At 39.6% G+C, this 19308-nt stretch overlaps 1 protein-coding gene across 7 annotated transcripts in view; it reads right to left on the bottom strand.

Moving 5' to 3' along the window:
* rgs3a (regulator of G protein signaling 3a) overlaps nt 1-19308 on the bottom strand; it is a 148115-nt gene that overhangs the window by 31584 nt on the left and 97223 nt on the right. For all 7 annotated transcript variants that reach the window (XM_039779981.1, XM_039779982.1, XM_039779984.1 and 4 more), the window contains one exon: nt 10276-11259. In XM_039779981.1, coding sequence (XP_039635915.1) covers nt 10276-11259 — 984 coding nt within the window. The remainder of the gene's footprint in view (nt 1-10275; nt 11260-19308) is intronic.

Raw genomic sequence — 19308 nt, 5'->3', positions numbered from 1 at the left:
AGTATCTACAGTTGATCAAATCTTCTTGTGACCGCTGACATTTCAGCCAATGAAATTGACATTGTCAAGAATGAAATGAGAAGCCTGCTTTTATTGGCCTCTGTGTTAAATCAAACTGCAAATAAACTGCATGTGCCGTACTAGATTTAAAAGCTTGAGAGACATAGCAACAGTAACTAAGGAGAGCAAACCTTAGCAAAAGGTCAGTTTTTTTCTTTGTTTCTTTTCTTCTTTTTAATCTTACAATACCTACAGTCTATAATGCAATAAGTAGAGACTGTGTGTGTGTGTGTGTGTGTGTGTGTGTGTGTGTGTGTGTGTGTGTGTGTGTGTGTGTGTGTGTGTGTGTGTGTGTGTGTGTGTGTGAGTGTGATTTAAAAGTACCATAACTTCTTGTAATGTGTCAAGACTGTACGTCAAGGTTGTAAATAACTAAAATGGATTGGGTGGATGTCTGAGAACAGAACTTGCAAAGGAATCACTGTCATTGGACTGACATGTCTGTCCATGAAAAATAGATGGAAATTTGTTTATTTTTTATTATTGCATTAGATGGTTGCAAACTATGTGTATCAATACCTGACTGCAAAATCTCATGTCTGATTGTTTTATTGTGCTCTTCCTATTCTCTCTTTACTGTGCAGTCCCCTTTCTTTTTTGAGCAAGTGATAAGAAATCCTAAATCTTCTGTCGTATGTAACTACTTCCTTTTGGGGCAATCATACTGTATATATTGCCTTCCATAATATGGATGCACTCTTGCAAGTAAAGTCAACATAATTTTATTGTAAACTGTGACGTAAAACACCATACACTGAAAAACATCACATTCAGTTCCTTTGCATTTTTGTCAATAGATACTTGAGTGACTGGACACTCTGTTGACTGTCCTGGAAGCTTGTTCAGTTTGCTCAGTAAATATTTACATGTTACTCATTTAGAGTTTTACTGGACATAAACAGTCTGGCTGCATCTCACATGGATTTGAACCCTGGAGACATTTTGTCTCTTCCAGGCCATTCACTCTAAAGTCAAACAGAAGACAACCCCTCTTGTTTACCTATACTATCATTCATTCATTCATTCATTCAGTGTGTCCCAGTGCTGTCATTGAATATGTGCTGATTCTGATGTACACCTTGGCCCCCAGCAAATTACCTGTGGAATATATTTTGTTTTATATTTGGACAAAACAGCACTTAAAGGGATGCTCATTGATGCCTAGTATTTTTAAATTGTTTCCGCGAACCTCTTATGCAGTTCATTCAGTAACAAACATACTATTATTAGCTCTGGTCACGAGTGCTGACCCACCGCAGTCTTGATATCAACAAGTGCCGTTCTCTTTCATACTATGACCTTTGAGCTAAGGGTTAGGTAACTAAAAGGAACATGCATCTAGACCTGGAGCTGAGGTACTGGAGGAAGGCTTAACAGTGCACCAAGTTTACTTATATTTTTCTACGTGTCCTAAAATAGCATGTTGAGGTTCCTCTAACTGTTTGTCTCGTTTAGGAAACTGAAGACTCACTATACTCTGAAGGTTCAATACTCCAGACATGCTGTTCTAAACTCATTTTTGCGTACTTTACCCTTTGTATGCTATTCTAAAAGGTATCTTTATAAGGTAAAACAAATATTATTCCACAGACACTTTATTGTTATTGGCGTTTCAAATGATGTCTATTATAGCCCATAGAACAGACAATATAAAAAGAAAAAAGTTAAGTCAGTCCAGACTAACAATAATAATAATAATAATAATAATAATAATAATAGCTTGCATTTATAGAAACAAATAACACAAGAACAGAAAATAATGGTAGTAATGTTTTCCGGAGAGAACAGATTTTACAAAGGAATTTTTTTACACACATCAAAACAGGCTGTTTGTATGGGTGTGCTTGGATTTATCCTTGAGGACAAAGGTGAGTCACTTAGATTAGATAAAGCTATGTGTACTGTTTGCCTCTTGTTAGATTGCCGTGTAGTGTTACAAATATAGCATAACATGCAGCGTTTTGCGTAGTTCTGACAGTAGTCTTAATCGTTTATTTAGATTTTCCCTGTTTCACTCTTCTTTCATCACCAGGCTAAAGCAGCAATATTTAAATAACTATAGAACATTAATTTAGTTGTGCAGTAGCCTACAGGTTTGTTTCAGACAGAAATAATAGATGGGCTGATTGTGTGCATGGTGCACGATCATTAAATGGTAATTGCTGTCTAGAGTGTTGAATTTTGAGTGTTGTTCAAGGCAAACAAGAGACTTCATCTCCCTCTTGTTTCCTTGTTGTTAAAAAGAAAACATTATTAATAAACTATTGTTTTCACAGTTTTACATTTCGATTGTGTCACAAAAAGGACAGAGAAGTGATGATGTAGAAATGATAAGGATAGAAGGATAGAAGCAAATGTTGCTCGGTCCGATTAACCGTTCTGTACCATTGTGTTCCTCACCGTCTGTAACTAAAGTCAGATCTGTAGTAATGTTGGTAACCTGGCTGGAACAATTCGTATTCATCCTGTAGGGGTCCATTGCAACATAACAACTCTTTTTATGTTTCTAAGTGTGTGTGTGTGTGTGTGTGTGTGTGTGCGCGCGCTCGCGTGTGCGTGCATGTGTACGTGTGTGCGCGCACTGCACCGCACTGGCAGCACCACCTGTTACCACACCTGTTTTCAAGTATGAATGCATGCTAACCTATTTTCATTTGTACTCTGCACCCCTGTGTATCCTTAACACAACGCAGGAATGTAAGCCATCACACAACCACCAGTAAACACATTAAAATTGTTTCCACCCCAATGTCTGGAAAGACAGCTGATATTTATCCAGATTTCAAACAAACATTTAGACCCCATAAACAAAATGTTTGGTCTACCTAAGCCAAAAGCACTGGGTCTAATACACATGCGACTGTTGCAACAACATCCATGTGGATGCGACAAATTCACAAACTGAAACAAGTTGATGGATAGTGTAGTGTCTGGAAAAAAAAAAAACAGGGAGGATTTGAGGGTTTGGACAGCAAGATGAGAATTGTATGTAATGGTCTGATTGGAAAGAACATGCAGTGGTTTCGGCCTATATTGCTATGTACTGCATGCATCTGTTGCCTTGTAATGGATATTAGGATTTTTCAGTCTCTGAAGTTCCAATGAGGCTACCAACTGTGAAACAGATCAGTGAATCCTTTTTAATTTTAATTAATTACTTTTGGACTCTCATTCTTTTAAATTCCCATTGTTGTTGTTTTACTACCCTAAATATTTTAATGGTGCTTTTATGGTGCCTGTAGTAGCAAAACATTCTTTGTTGACATTTATAATCCAGCCATAGTTTATATTTTCTTTAACCAATGATGGTCTCTATATTTGGCTATGTCATCTAGAAGAGGCTTTACATAGACCATTAAAAACAGATTTGAAACTGTCCTCAACATAGAGGCAAATTATATCCTGTTGAATGTCAGTGCAGCTGAGTGCTCTATGTTTGTTAACCAATTTAAGTCCTAAACGAGTTGTGCCTTGCAATAGCAATAGCAAAACCTGTTAGCAATCCATTTTAAAGTAGTTTTTTTTGTTCCCCCCCAAGATCATTTCCTGGGTTCCCCCGGCCCCCAATTGATAGGACAGCCAGGTGAGAAAGGGGAGGGAGAGGGGGAAGACACAGGCCACAGGCCGGACGTGAACCCTGGACCCCTGCGTCGAGACACAAACCTCCCAGCATATATGCGCCCACTCTACCCACCCGGCCACTAAAGTGGTTATTTTCAAAGGTATTTTTGTGGTTAATGTATTGTTAAAACACACCCAATCTTAATACTGATATGACAGATATAGTCTTGAACAATCATTTCGATCATGTCATTCTACTGTTTGTTTTGCATTTATACCGCTAAAAGGAAACCATTTTTGTTTACTTTTTGTATATGGAGGTTTACTCCTCGACGCAGCGGCCGCGGGTTCGACTCCGACCTGCGGCCCTTTGCTGCATGTCATTCCCCTTCTCTCTCCCCTTTCATATCTTCATCTGTCCTGTGGAATTAAAGGCCTAAAATGCCTGAGTTTTGCACGTTATGATTTTGTTTTGAAAATTGATATATAAACCAGGTTTCATTTAGCAGGTTGTTACTTTTAAGCGGTAGTCAAAAAAACTTCTTTCTTCTTTAGACCTGCTCTCTGTCTTTCTCTGGTTCTCCTTGAATTGATGATAGGCCACTAAAGACATCAAGCGAGATGAAAAGATACAGAGCGGAAAGAAAGACAGGACCAGAGTTGCTGCTTGTTAATGGGCAAGTAAACACTGCCTGGCAAGACAAAAGTGAGGTGACAGGCAGAGAAAGACGGGAAGGGCTTCACATTATAAAACGTCAGACAGTAGAGTCACACTGTGTCTTTTCCTCTTTCACACTTCACCCTCTATAATGCCACATACACATATACAGTATATGCATCACACATAAGCCTACTATGCAACTATTTGGCTTTGAAAATAAGCTTGAGTAAAGTCTGACTCACTTTGTCTAAATTATTAATTGCACACAATCCAAAATAAAAAAACATATCCGTGCTACTTAATGCTAGCTTACATTGAATTGTTGGACTTCTGAATGAATCAAAATGGGCATACAGTAGCAGGGAAGCTAAGGCTTACTTCTTGTTTCATCTAAATTATTTTATTAAAATAATTAATTAAATATAAATAAAAGTATTTGAAATTGTATCATATTTTCTAAAACGTTTAAAGCCATCTTTTAAAAAATGCACATAAAAGAAGTTACAACTAATTCTAATTTAGCCTTTACTTATTTTTTTTTCATACCCCTTTACCGGGACAACCTGTACACCACCTATATGTAACAACTGACAATAACCAGATTTCTCCCCACTGGAATACTGAAACTGAGCACCAAATCAATTTGAAAACTTTTTATGATGTCATGAAATAAAGGCAGAGGTTGGACACACACACACACACACACAAACACACATGCTCACATGCTGCACCTGGAGATGTCCTGATTTATGAATGAGGGGGGGTTGACAGATCATTTTTAAATAATGGAAACACAAGCCTGAAAGCTGTGTCCATGACGCCAAAAGGTAGTAAAATTACCCTTGAATCTGCCAAGACCAATAGGCTCCAGTCCTGTCTGCTGCATTCCTCCTCTGCACAGCTCACACACACACTGCCATTTAAGGCTACCGAGTGTGCTGACAGACTTTTGGAAGGAGAGACAGATAAAACAGAGAAGGTCTTCTGATATTCTAAGATGACAGAGTAAGCACTTGGCCTCTGTCATTTGTGTATCAATAAAGTATATGGGATGTCTCTGGAGCGCTGATATCACTGTCATTTCTATTTTGTCCCCATTGCCGAAATGCATACTGATGTAATAGGTGTGCAGGTGTGCAGTTACAAAACTACTATAAATAGTGTTGTTGGGAGAAATCAGTGCAGAGATGATGACCTGCCTGCATTCCAGATAAAGGGTAATATGTGTAATAAAATAAATAAGAGAAATTATAAAACACATTACTTCATAGATAACAGGTAAGCGAGACACACAAAGATTTCTTAATCAATGTGCATTACTCAAACTTGGCCAAAGTGAAGAGGGAAAAGATGTGATGCACACTTACAGTATGTGAGGTTGCTGGGCAAACTGGCTGTGATGCATGCTTCCCTCTGTTGGACAACTAGAACAACAACTACCTGCACTGAAATGAATGGCTCGCTTCACAAATCCTTATCAAATAGAAGTCGCAATGTAATTATTTAAATATATTGAAAGAATATATTCAATTTTGTATTACAGTATTACCTTCCACCCACTATGCAGAAGACAGTGGGTAAAAGTCATCAATCAATTGACTGTCAACATTTCATGGTATTCTCATTTTTCACTTTGCTACGATGGTAATGTATGTACATAATGGCACAAGTGTGTATGTAAACATCAATGTATGCTCTGTACTGACATCTTCTTATGAAGAGATGTCAGTGTTTTGTAAAAAAAAATATATATATATATATATATATATATAAAAATATAAAAACAATTCTGTTTAAAAAATGATTAAATAGAGAAAAAAAAAAAAAAAAAAAATAATTTTTTTTTTTTTTTTTTTTTTTTTTTTTTTTTTTTTTTTTTTTTTTTTTTTTTTTTTTTTTTTTTTTTTTAGAGTCAGAAGATTGCTTATGTTTGACTTCAGCAGAGCTTTTACAAATGCTAATTAAGCTGAGTGCCTTTTCTTGTGCAGTAAATATTTTAACATCATTAATCCACATACAATTTTGAGACTTGAATGCATCCTTAATTCGTAAATCTATTTTTCACACTCCAGTTAGGTAGAAAATAGTTGAAAAAGCTATTCTGTTGTGCAATTAATCAATATTTTTTAGACTTTCTGTTATAAATAGTACTGCAAATTCATGTTTTATGTTAGATTCAAACACTCCTATGACTACACGATTGTTTTGTACTTGCTCTATTTTACCACTTGATGTCACCCTTTTTCCAAAAACCATTGAACTGAGCTGCTGGTTCACTCAACACCGCTGATGCAATAGTTAGGAAAAGAGGTCAGGAAAAAAAAAAAATTGAAAGCGAAGCAGACGTTTTAATGCTCCAAGAGACTCACTCAACTGAACTGGATGTCAAATTTTGGAGATCACAGTGGGGGACATTACAGCCATGGAAGTAATAATTCAGCAGGGGTTGCTACACTTTTTCACAAATTCAAAGGAGAAGTTTTAGAAACCGTGAAATCCTCTGAAGGGTGATGATAGTCATAAAGCAGTAAAATGTCATTTTTATTATATGCAATTTTTTACGGTTATAACTCACATTCGTCCAACAAAAGTTTATTTGTCCAGATATCAAACAATGCCAAACTATTTCTCGACAAATATAGTGACTCCTATATTGTTTTGGGGGTGACTTCAATGAATGTGTAGATTCCAGTGTTGATAGATTCCCCCCCAAATTGAGTCAGGGTCCTATTGCCAATAATTTGGTTCTATCCGTGTTCTGGTCTTTCCTTGGTAGACACTTGGCTATTTTTAAACCCTGACCTAATAGACTTCACCTGGTCAAAATCACTTAAATCTATGATCGACCTTTTTGGGATATCTCAATCTGCTATTAATTTTCTTAAGAATATATTACATTCAGTTGCTCCGTTCTCTGATCATAAGCTGATAACAATTGAACTGGGTGACCAGCAGGTTACTACATCGCTACGAGGTTATTGGAAGATGAATGATTCCTTATTAAAAGATTAAAGTTTCAATAACAGTATTAAAGAACTTATAACTGAAATCTTTTCCAACTTCAGTGAGGGATGTAAACAAAAATGGCAGTTCTTTAAGTACAAGACCAGATGTATTGCCATTAAGAGATGTAAAGTGCTAAAAGCTAATCAAAATCACATGGAAACTAAATTACTTGATAGATTAAATGAGTTATCTAAAGAGAATATTAATGAAAAAGAAAAAATAGAAATTAAAAGGCTTAGCTTACAACTTGAGTTCTATTTTGATTTAGCCAGAGGGACCTTTATAAGATCAAGGGCCAAATGGCAAGAAGAGGGCGAGAAGAACTCAAGTAATTTTTTTGCACTAGAGAAAAGAAATGGTCAAAGAAAAGCTTTAACTTCTCTACACAGTCTGGAAATCCTGAACTGTTTTCCTCTTAGTTTCGTTTTGTTTTGTATGTGATTTGTTTTTTGTTGTATGTGTCTTGTTTTCGTATGGAAAACTGTATTGTCATACCATGACAGTGTATGATGTTTTGTGTATTTGTGTCTTTAAAGGGGTGATAGAATGCAAAACCGATTTTACCCTGTCATAGTTGAATAACGACAGTTCGGTGGGTAAATAGGACATACATAGAAGCTCAAAGTCCCATTGACACCCCTTTACTATGAAAATCTCATATTTTGAAACTGCCGCTGAAAACGGGCGAATCTCAACAAAGCTGGAAGTTGACGTTGACCTCCCAAAAACCGGAACCTTTGTCAGCCCATGGGTGTATTAAGAGAACGGTCATGCCCCAACATTTACATACTGCTACACAACTGACCTGAGATCAGGTAGTCTTCTGAATCTAGGTCACGCAGATCTCTGCTATTCCATTACAAACTTACTTCTGAAACTTTTTGATGCGAGAAATCAACCATGTAAAGCTCAAATATGGGCCGTTTTACAAAATGGATGGCTAATTGCAGATTTTGTCCGACTGTGTGTCGGAGTTCAGCCGCTGGTGCTGCCTTTGTAGCTGCCTCGCCGCCTGGCCTGCCTTCCTTCACAGACCCCGGCCTGCTGTGAGCTCGATTGAGCTCCGCTCGCAGCGCCCACAGCACTTCATACCCGGCAAAGTCACGCGTTGTTGGGTGAATGACCTACCACAAGGCCCGCGCCTGGACAGAGCTCCAGGGCCTGCAGTTCCCCTCTTCCTAATGCCAGGTGTGTGTGAGTGAGAGTGCGGTCAGCGAGCTTTTTACGCCAGCAATCTCTTACCACAGATTCTAGTTAATCTTAAAATGTGTGTAATTATAATGTGTTGAGTTACTTAAACAAACGATTGGGGAAATAAACTCCGCTTGTCCGTGAGTCTCATTGATAGGGCCTGCGGCTGGATGTAGCTCTATCAATAAGAGCTAGCTAGCCTCCTCTTAGAATTCCTCTGAAATTCACAAAAATTCATTAACTTGAAATCGGACACCGTTGTTAGCTTTATAAGACCCTTAGGTAGATGTTGTATACATGGCGTGACAAAATTCAAACTGTAAATATACTCGAATTACACCGAAAATGAAGCTAACTATCCGTGATTTGTAGCTACATATAGCTAGAATTGAAGGGACAGTCGCAGCTAACGAAACACCTAGCTAGTCTTCACAAATATTCATTAACTTGAAATCGGACACTGTTGTTAGCTTTATAAGACATATAGTTAGATGTTGTATAAGCGGCGTGACGAAATTCAAACTGTAAATATACTTGAATTACACCGAAAATGAAGCTAACTATCCGTGATTTGTAGCTACATATAGCTAGAATGGAAGGGACAGTTGCAGCTAATGAAACACCTAGTTAGTCTTCACAAATATTCATTAACTTGAAATCGGACACCGTTGTTAGCTTTATAAGACATATAGTTAGATGTTGTATAAGTGGCGTGACATGTGTGTAACATGTGGTAAGAGATTGCTGGTGTAGTAACAAGCTCGCTGACCGCGCTCTCACTCTCACACAACGGGCCATTTAGCTAGCAGGAAGAGGGGAGTTGAAGGCCCTGGAGCTCTGTCAGGGCAGCGGCGTTTGGTAGTCCCTGCTGTGGGCTGCAGCCGTGACGGAGCTCCAAGTACCTCATAGCAGGCCGGGGTCTGTTAAGGAAGGCAGGCGGCGGAGGCAGCACCCGCGGCGGCGCACCGGCGGGCGGCACGGGGCGCGGGCAGCACCGGCGGGCGGCGAGGCAGCACCGGCGGGCGGCGAGGCAGCACCGGCGGGCGGCGAGGGCAGCACCGTCGGCTGAACTCCGACACACAGTCTTACCAAATTTGCAATTAGCCATCAATTTTCGTAAAACGGCCCATATTTGAGCTTATATAGTTGATTTCTCGCTTAAAAAAGTCTCAGAAGTGAATATAATAACGAAATAGCTCGACAAACAATGTATAACTTTGCAGTGTCTGAAATATGAATGAAAAATGAGACCTGCTGTTGAGTCTCCCATGTGTTTCTATGTAGTTTGCTCAAACCAATCAGCGCGTAGCTCATTCAGAATATTCATGAGCATACCATATTTGGAAGAAAAGCTCTTGTTCCAAATAGAGCCATATTCACAGGGTAGTTAAGGGCCTAATAAAATAGCATTCGGGCAATTTTCAGCCAAACCAATGTTACATACCCCATTAGGAGACCTTAAGGAACAGAGTAAAATACCGTATATAATCATTCTATCACCCTTATTAAAAAAAAAAAAAAAAAAAAAAAAAAAAAAATATGTGTGTGTTAAGCATCAATAAAAAATAAAAAAAAATTTAAAATTTAAAAAAAACAAAATCTTTTTATATTTGTGTGTGTGTTTTTTTTGTGTGTGTGTGTGTGTGTGTGTGTGTGTGTGTGTGTGTGTGTGTGTGTGTGTGTGTGTGTGTGTGTGTGTGTGTGAGATAGTGTGCTTGTTTACAATATCTGTATTTCTATAACTTTATTCCTGGATGAGTCAATATTTATTATTATTTTAGTGTGACGCTGCTTACCTTCCTCCCAGAGAACAGCATACACAGCTGATGCATGGAGCCTCCATTCTTGGTCAGCTCTTTCTTCAGGGTTTTAGGTGATGGGAGTGTCCAGCCACCCTTGTGGTGTGCTCCCCCCGCCTCCAGGCAGTTGATAGCGTTGTCGGAGGTGAAACAAGGCGTGCGGGGGTCTTGCAGGAGGCTCCCTTCACTGTGGGTGCGCCTGCGGAGGGAATTCTGCACACTGAGCCCCCCTCCTCCATGCTTCTCACAGGTGGCCCCCTCCACCATGCTGCGGCGCTTGCTGTCACTACGCTGCAGGTAGGCATCATCACTGTCGTCTTCATCCTCCTCCTCCTCATCGGACTCCTCGTCTTCGTCTTCATCGTACTCTTCTTCGTCAGTGTTGGGCGAGGAGAGGGCATCGGCGCTGAAGGAGCGATCAAGGCGTAGTTCAGGGATGACGAATGAGGATGAGGAGGAGGACGGGGGAGCGTTGGTGTCTAGTGGCTCCGAGGCGTTGTCGTCATCTGTGTTTGACACCATCAGGTTTAGGTTGACTTCCTCTTCATTCCTTTCTCCCTCCTCCTCTCTTCCTTTATCTTCTTCTTTCTCTTCCCCCTCACTTTCTGCACTCTTTCTGCTGGCCCCATCATCCCCCTCTTCCTCTCTCCTGCTCTCCAAAGCATTTGTCTCTCTCCAGATCTCCATCTCGTTCCCTTCCATGCTCCTCCAATCCTCGCCCTCGGTGGAAGGAGGTGGTGTGGGAGGCACCTTATGTCGCTCTTCAGATCCCACCAGACCCCCGAGAGGCATGTAGATCTCATCCAAAGGGGTGAGAGGATCTGAGGGGTGAGGACTGCCCAGGGTTTGGGGCTCTGAAGGACTGGATGGATACAGGCTGCTTTCCTCACCTTCTGAGCTGCGGGTGGGCAGATGGAGGCACACATCACCTCCTACTCCACCCAGCTCACAGGAAGGGTCATCTAACTTAGGCTCCAACATCTAGAAAAGGGAACAGAGAAAGACAGAGGGAGAGAGCAGTTAGTCAAAACTGTTTGGACAATTAATGCACTGTCTACTGTATATGCGTAAATCTAACGAGTTTAACTCAGCATGATTGAGATTTACTTCACTGCCATGAGCAAATCCAATTATCGCAAGTATTTCATTAGCAGTCATTGAATTTGGTTTTGAAATATCTCTGTCATGCCAGATGTTGGAGTGATCGAGCTGTAATGCCAGGATCAGACCAGATGACATTGATGTTTGTTGAGAAGGTCACAATGTCAGATTAACTGATCATAGTCCTGCCTGATCATAGCATTCAGTCTTTCATGACCTGCGAGCTCAGACAGGAGATGCCGGAGCTAGACTTGCTGGATCAGGAACGTCTACAAACATGGCATCATGTAGCAAGTCGGGGATGTTGTAAAACTGGGCGAATGACAAGATAAGAATAATGACATGCTAGTCTTTCCATCAGGGCCCAACGACGTGTCGTAGATGCAAAGTGGGTTGTTTTTTACCTCATGGGATAAAACAGAAAATTGTTGTTCCCAATGCTCATTTTTGTTCATACGACTGGCAAAAGGCTGAACTGCTAGAGACACACACACACATTGTTATATCAGTGCCAGTGAGTTCATATTGTGATTGTTTTGCTGCTATAGCTACTGCACCACACTGGAGCTTGCTGCACTGATTCAGTCAGACTAACTCGTACTGTGTCCTTAGGGACCATGGAATTAAAAAAAACAACCCAAACGTGTTAGCCACGCATCTGTTCACCCATTCATCTTGTCTCTGATATGTTGCTATCATTTCAACATACTGTAAATTTCTCTCTAGCCCAAATTACCACACACCCACAAGCCCTCCATTGCCCTCACCCACTTCCCAGGGCCACAATATCCCTGTCACACATTAATGTGTGCACACACACAGCACACTATCTGTCCTCACCCTCTGCCTTTAGCAATTTGTCTACATGACCTCCTTCCCAACATAGTAAGTAACAAGTAAGTAAGTAGGTATAAGTAAGTAAGTCAAACTTATTTATAAAGCGCTTATCACAGATACAAATCAGAAAATGCTTTACATAAAACATACTGGATAATACATGTTAAAAACACAATATACAATTACAACGATTTTTAAAAGGGTCCACAGAATCAGCAGACCGGTTGTAAATGGTGCTTTAACCTATTGCAGCCCACAGTGCCCTCAGTGGGTGGATCATTACAAATGCATTTTGAGTGGGCCAACATTGTTCATACCAACAGAATTGTATTTCCAATTTGACTAAAGATCACAAAGTTGCTGAATATGTAAAATTGAATTGCGGAAATGTTTATAAAGTTATGCACAAAACATTTTTTTCCATTTGATGTAATGATGCTGCCTACTGAGTTTGTTTTGGTCAAAATAAAATAAGTATAATTACATCAAGAAGTTACAGAGTATATAGTGAACTTATTATACAGTGTGGAAGAAAAAAACATCAAATCAAAGTCATTTTAAGGAGAATACGTGGGTTCACGAGGTTAATCAACTGTGTGTGCAGTATTTAGGAGATGAGAAGCAAACAGTATGAAAGATATTCAGTTTGGGGAATGTGTTATTTTTTTCCATATAAAGTAGGTTTACAGAGTGGATGTGAACATGGAAATTTGACATGACATGAACTTAAATACAGTCCATGAAAATAAACTGCGGTAAGAAAAATATGTTATTCAATGGGTTCATGAGTGGATTTGTGAAATCACAAGTCCTCCGCTCAGGCTACAAAATCAATTCAGCAAGTCTTGTGAAGGGCCTCATTGTGCTGGTTAAGTTGTCCCACAATGACAAGCTGGAGTCACAAGACACTATGCTTTAACTGGAGATAATGCTGCCTCTTTGGAGAGAGCTCTCATGATATTTCACAAGCTGTTTGTGTACTATTGCAGCTTAAATTAGTCTCCACAGATACTGTTGCCCTGGTTATATTCTTCTCTTAACTCTGACCTGCATTCATGAACTCTTCAAATAACTTTGTGGACTTTCAGTCAAGGTCAACTTAAAAAAAAACAAAAAACATACTAATGTTATCCATACTGTCTGAAATTGTAGCTCAGATAAATACTGCATTAGAGTGTGTGTGCCAAGAATATAATCTGTCTACATTACTTTCCAGGGCCTGGACTAGAAGCAGCAGATATGTACATGATTATTTGTATATTGAATGGTGTGAACTGTGATCTGTATGTATATTGGCACAATCAAAGTATGTCTAGAGGACACTGAGGTCTGAAATGAAGGTTGCTGCAACAATATGACCTCATATTTTTGTAATGTGGGCTGTGGAGAACCTCAAGGCTTTGTTCTGAGCCTGTTTCTTTTCTCTGTGTACACATACTATCACTCCTTGAAACTATAGTTTTTACCCATCAAACCAAATAATCTCTTATTAACCTTTACCTCTGATGTCTTGCACCAGACTGAGATGTTACGCCAAGGTTCAAATGTGTTTGTCGTGTAAGCCAAATTAAATCCCATGATGGAAACCAATACTTTGCCTTGTTGTGCGCCATGCAAATTCTGTGTAATGTTCATATTATGGCATAGCGCTAAGTCCAGAAATAAAGTCAAACAATATACTATGTATATGACGCAAGAGCAAGAGCTAAACCTACTGCAAACTAATTTATTTCCTGATTGTTACTTACCAAAAAGAGATTAGCACTTCACAAACAAAAGACAAAGACTAGATGACTTTCTTACAGCAACAATTTCGCTGCAAAGAAGACACAGCTGTCGCCAATAACGGTGAGACAAACACCCTTTCTATGACCAGTTTTCTTTAAAACTCTTTTTTGATAGAAACTTGACATATTTTACGGGGGAGTAAAGGTACTGGCTTTGACTGCAGCCTCCATTATTGATTGACCTACCTAAACTGTTCTCTCTCTCTCTCTCTCTCTCTCTCTCTCTCTCTCTCTCTCTCTCTCTATCTCTACAACAGTCATAACTTTGTCGTTTAAGTATAATGAATTGGCTAAAGGTCCGGCTTGCAATAAAGCATTGCATCAATGGGTGTTGGGCTCTGCCAGGGTTGTCCCTTGTCACAGATTCTGTTTGTAATCTTCATAGAAAAGATCTCAAGATGCAGCCAGGGAGGTTTGGGTGTCGGGTTTAGGGACCTCAGAATCACTTCCCTGCTGTTTGCAGATGATGTGATTCTATTGACTTCAACAGACCGTGACCTACAGCACACACCGGGGTCGTGTGTAGCAGAGTGTGAAGCAGTCGAGAGTCAGCACGTCTGAGGCCATTCTTATCTGCCAAGAAACAGTGGATTGCTCCCTCCAGGTTGGGAGTGAGTTGCCGCCACAAGCAAAGAAGATAAAAGTCTTGTTCAAGAGGCGTAAATTGGATCGTGAGATGGACAGGCGGATTTGTGTAGCACCAGCGGTAATGCAAGCGTTGTCGTGGACTGTTGATGAGGGAGCTGAGCCTCAATTTTACCTGTCAATCTACATTCCAATACACACCCACGGTCACAAGTGTTGGGTAGTGACCTAAAAAATTGGGTTAAGGAGCTCAGACATCCAGAGGGAGCTAGAAGAGTCGCTCCTCTTTCGCAAATGAGTCAATTGAGGTGGTTTGGCCATCTGATCAGGATTATCTTATCTGCTTGAAACGCCATGGGATTCCCCTGGTAGAGCTGGAAGAAAAAGAAGTTGCGGGGGAGAGGGACGTCTGGACTACCTTGCTTAGCCTGCTGCTACCGCAACCCTGCCCTGGATAAGCAATGGAAATGGATGGATGGATGGAGGAAGAATTCACAAACAAATGTATAAATCTTGAAAAATCCTAGCCCCCAAATAGCATTACTGAAAAACTGGTCATTGGCCACACCTAATTGGCAACCCTTGCTCTATTTTATTTTTTAGGATGCCTTATCATTCTAGAAATGGATATTTCTCTGAGAAGCACAACCCAAGGTTAATCAGACCTTTTGCTTGTGTGTTTGTTTGGGCGGTGTCAGTTTAATTTACCATTTTTCCAATGTGGCCACTATGAAGCCCTTTGAGACTATAGAGCAGTGACTCGGGGCTATATATAAACTTGACTTGATGTGCATGGATATATACAACTGTCTCAAGGTGATCCAGACCTCTAATTTTCCCTTCTAACTCCCTCTTAACCTCCCTGTGACCCTATCTAAATGGTTCACAGTAGTGTTACAACCACGACAGGGCTTCTTACTAATGCATTTCCTGTTCTTTGTGGCCCAAGTCAGAATAGTCAGAAAAAATATTCTTCTATCTATCAATCACACATCGTCTAAACGTGACGTCTACACAGACAGTTTTTCCCTTTCTTTTTCTCAACTTTGCTAACCCCCATCTCTTTCCCTGTCTTACATACATAAATCCCTGACAGTAGAAGATATGGCTTGAGACACAATGGAGCCACCTGTCCTGTCCGATACACTTGTTCGTTCTCACACTCTCTACAGTTGGCGCACACACACACACACACACACACACACACACACACACACACACACACACACACACACACACACACAGACATACACAGAAACACACACGAAATCAAGCCGCTTCAAATTAAGCCTGTCCTCATGTTTAATACGAAAAAGAACAGACATATTAAAAAGCTTGTTCATTTTCAAGACATTTTATTATGATGACATTTACCACATTGCCTACACTCTTTACACTCTTTTTCTTTCTTCAAAAGATAAAGGAATAGACATAAGCTAATGGGCTTGCGTTGATGTGTGTGTTTACGTGCATGTACAGTACAACACACTCAAACACACGTGTACTCAAATAGGTCTCAAAGTCATCAATGATTCACACGATTACAATCTCTTGCATTGCCTCAATAAAGCAAAGAAACAAAACCAGCACTAAAAGGCAGGGAGAGTAAGAGAGTGAATAGATGGAGGAGACAAAGTGGATAAGACAAGTAGAATGGAGGAAGGGAGTCAGTGAATGGCAACAACACAGAAATTAGAGTAAGTGGAAGAGGGCAGAGAGAAAGACACAAAACAGGAGAGGAGATCTTGGAAAATGTCCATCTTGTTGATTTTTTTATGTCAATGGACCATGAACAGCATTACTGGTCCGACAATGACCTAACGAGAAAATGAGCAACACTAACCCTGCCAGGCAACATTTCAAACAGACACAACCCATTAAAATAAGCTACAGTATAGTAAATAAGCTACAGTAAATAAGCTACATTGTGCAAACATGAGTTTCCAAAAATAATCTTGGAAGTGTTTTGTCCATCTAGATTAATTTAATGCCTTGTTTGCCAGCTAACTCCTTGTGTTTGATGAGCTAAAACTATGCTTCATCATGTTAGAGATTATGCCAATTATTTGTTGGCCAGAAGGCAGCCATACTGGCTACTGACATATTTCCGTCACAAGTTAACGGGCCCCATTGAATTTTACTTGAGGTTATTTCACACATTTTATACAATTCTTCATGTGCATTGTGCAGAAAACAGGGGCTTTGTTGTATGCCATATCCCATTTTTCTCTCCTCTTTTCCTTTCAGATATCTACTATCTCTGTCAAGCAAAGGCAAGACAACCCAATTTTGTACAGACATTCATTGTCCCTGACTTTTACACTAGCACCATAAGCAGGTTAGAGGGAATAATTGTGGGAGAAAGGCCTAACAGTTCTGAAGTTTAATAAAAAAATAAAAATAAAACTATAGAATATCAATTTCAACTTACATGCAGATCTGACTCTTTTGAACACAGACTGAATTCATATGCCACAACTAATGCACATATTCCAAATACATATGAATGCTTTTCAGCCTGGGGAGTCTCAAAATAGGATATGATTTTAAAAGTAAAAATGGGCGTTGTAGAGGGAAGCTAACCTATACCTTATTTCCTGCATTATCTGACCTATTAATAAACAACTACAGAAACAGAGTTCCAAAACTGCATCCAGAAATTTTAAATACCACATCATATTAAGAAACAAAGTTACTTTCCAGTGACACTTGTCATATTACTCATTCATGACTCATATTTGGTGTAACTCAGTAACGAAACACAGAAGAAACCAGGTGAGAGCAGTAGTTACCCCAAAAATCCTTGTACCAAACATGACCTTCATTGATGACCTTCATTTGACAAAAAAATGAAAAAAATGAAAAAGGTCTAAATCTCCGAAGGTGAAATAAAGATAGAGATAGATAGGTCAAATAAGATAGAGCTACAGGAAAACACACACAAAAAACAACACACACACACACACACACACACACACACACACACACACACACACACACACACACACACACACACACACACACACACACACACACTTGTGGACAGCCACCCAGGGACATTTATGTGAACTCTGTCCCACAGTTACCATGGCAATGAGAGAAACCCATCCCAGGGGAGCAGCTGTGCTGTGGGTTCTCTGAAAGGCTAAAGATGTACCCATGAACTCTATCAACCCCTCCTGCTTCCCAATTTCTTTTTTTTTTAAAGATAATATTTTGGGTCTTTTCCACCTTTATTTGATAGGACAGCTAGGTGAGAAAAGGGAGAGAGAGGGCGAAGACATACAGGAAATCGTCACAGGTCAGATTCAAACCCTGGACCTCTGCGTCGAGGCATAAACCTCTCAGTATATGTGCACCTGCTCTAACCACTGAACCAACCCGGCCACCTGCTTCCCAATTTCAAGGTGCCATCTTTCATGTTAATCTCTTTCCTTCCCTTTCCTCCTTTCTCTATTTAATTTCCTGTGACCTGTTTTTTTTTTTAAGTAAGACATTACATCCAAGAGCAGTAAAGTATTCCCCTGCTTCACTCTAGTAATATTAATGGTTTAATGTTTCCACCATTACATTTGCCAAATCCATCTCCAAACTCAATAAATCCAGCTCAACTCAATTAGCAATGCTGTTAAAACAAAACAAAAGAACAGGGTCTTCTCTTCCTCTTTGCCTGTCTCCATTCTCTTCGGTGGTACGACAGCAAGTTGGCTGGCTGGATGTCAAAGTGATGTACAGTAACTCCACACAATCAGTCTGCATTACTCTTGTTTAGCCTGTTCTTTTGTTTTCTTGACTCACAGACGTATCTCATTGATTTCTTTTAAGGACGACATGTAAGGTCAGTGAAGTTAAGAGAAGACGTCCTGCTTAAATAACTCAGAGGGAATAGATAAAATGAACATATTGAGAACAAGAAATAGGCAAAAAGGTAATCAAACTGGGCACTGTCACCCTTGTTCTTCTTTAACTTTTAAGTATATGTCCATGCATTTGTCCTGCCTACCTAACTTTTAATTGTAGTGATATTAATGTTCGATTTGAGAGAAAAAAATGTTAACCTCACACTAACATCTTTATCTTATGCAGAACTCAGATCCTGCACTAAAAGTAAAAGCAGTGATACACTATAAAAATACTCCATTACAAGTAAAAGTATTGCTTTGAAAATGTTATCTAAATAAAGTACAGAAGTATTATCAGCAAAATGTACTTAAATTATCAAAAATAAAATACTCATTATACAGAAAAAGAGTGATATTAATATCATTATTGTTGATGCAAAATAATAATGCAAATGTGTGCAACTGATGGGAAGGCGGCCTGTACGTTTGAGTGTGTATCTATGCGTGCATGACCACGCCAACTACTGTAAATATATACTAAGCATGTTTTGGCATGTACTTTCGAGAGCAATCTATGGTCTAAAGATTTAAGAGCCATTATTGCTTTGTGTAATACCAATTACTCATTATGGGACCAGACCATATAGATGATCAATCTCTGAATGGCTTCATTACATGCACCGGCCTCTTTTGCCCTCGATTTCACTGAGAGACGCGCGATGAGGCTCTAATAGTCTTTTATCTGTCAGACCCCTCTATTATGATCAGACCGAGAGGGAAGGAGAAAAACAGAAAATGAAAAAAGGAAGCAAGGGAACTAGTGAAAAGGGGTTCAGTAGATCAAAAGAAAACCAGGTGGACAAGATGTCAGGTGAACA

This window comes from Perca fluviatilis, chromosome 17 (genome assembly GCF_010015445.1).
Source record: "Perca fluviatilis chromosome 17, GENO_Pfluv_1.0, whole genome shotgun sequence".
Classification (NCBI taxonomy): Eukaryota; Metazoa; Chordata; class Actinopteri; order Perciformes; family Percidae; genus Perca; species Perca fluviatilis.
The sequence above is the reverse complement of the archived record's forward strand: the minus strand, read 5'-3'. Positions and strand labels throughout refer to the sequence as shown.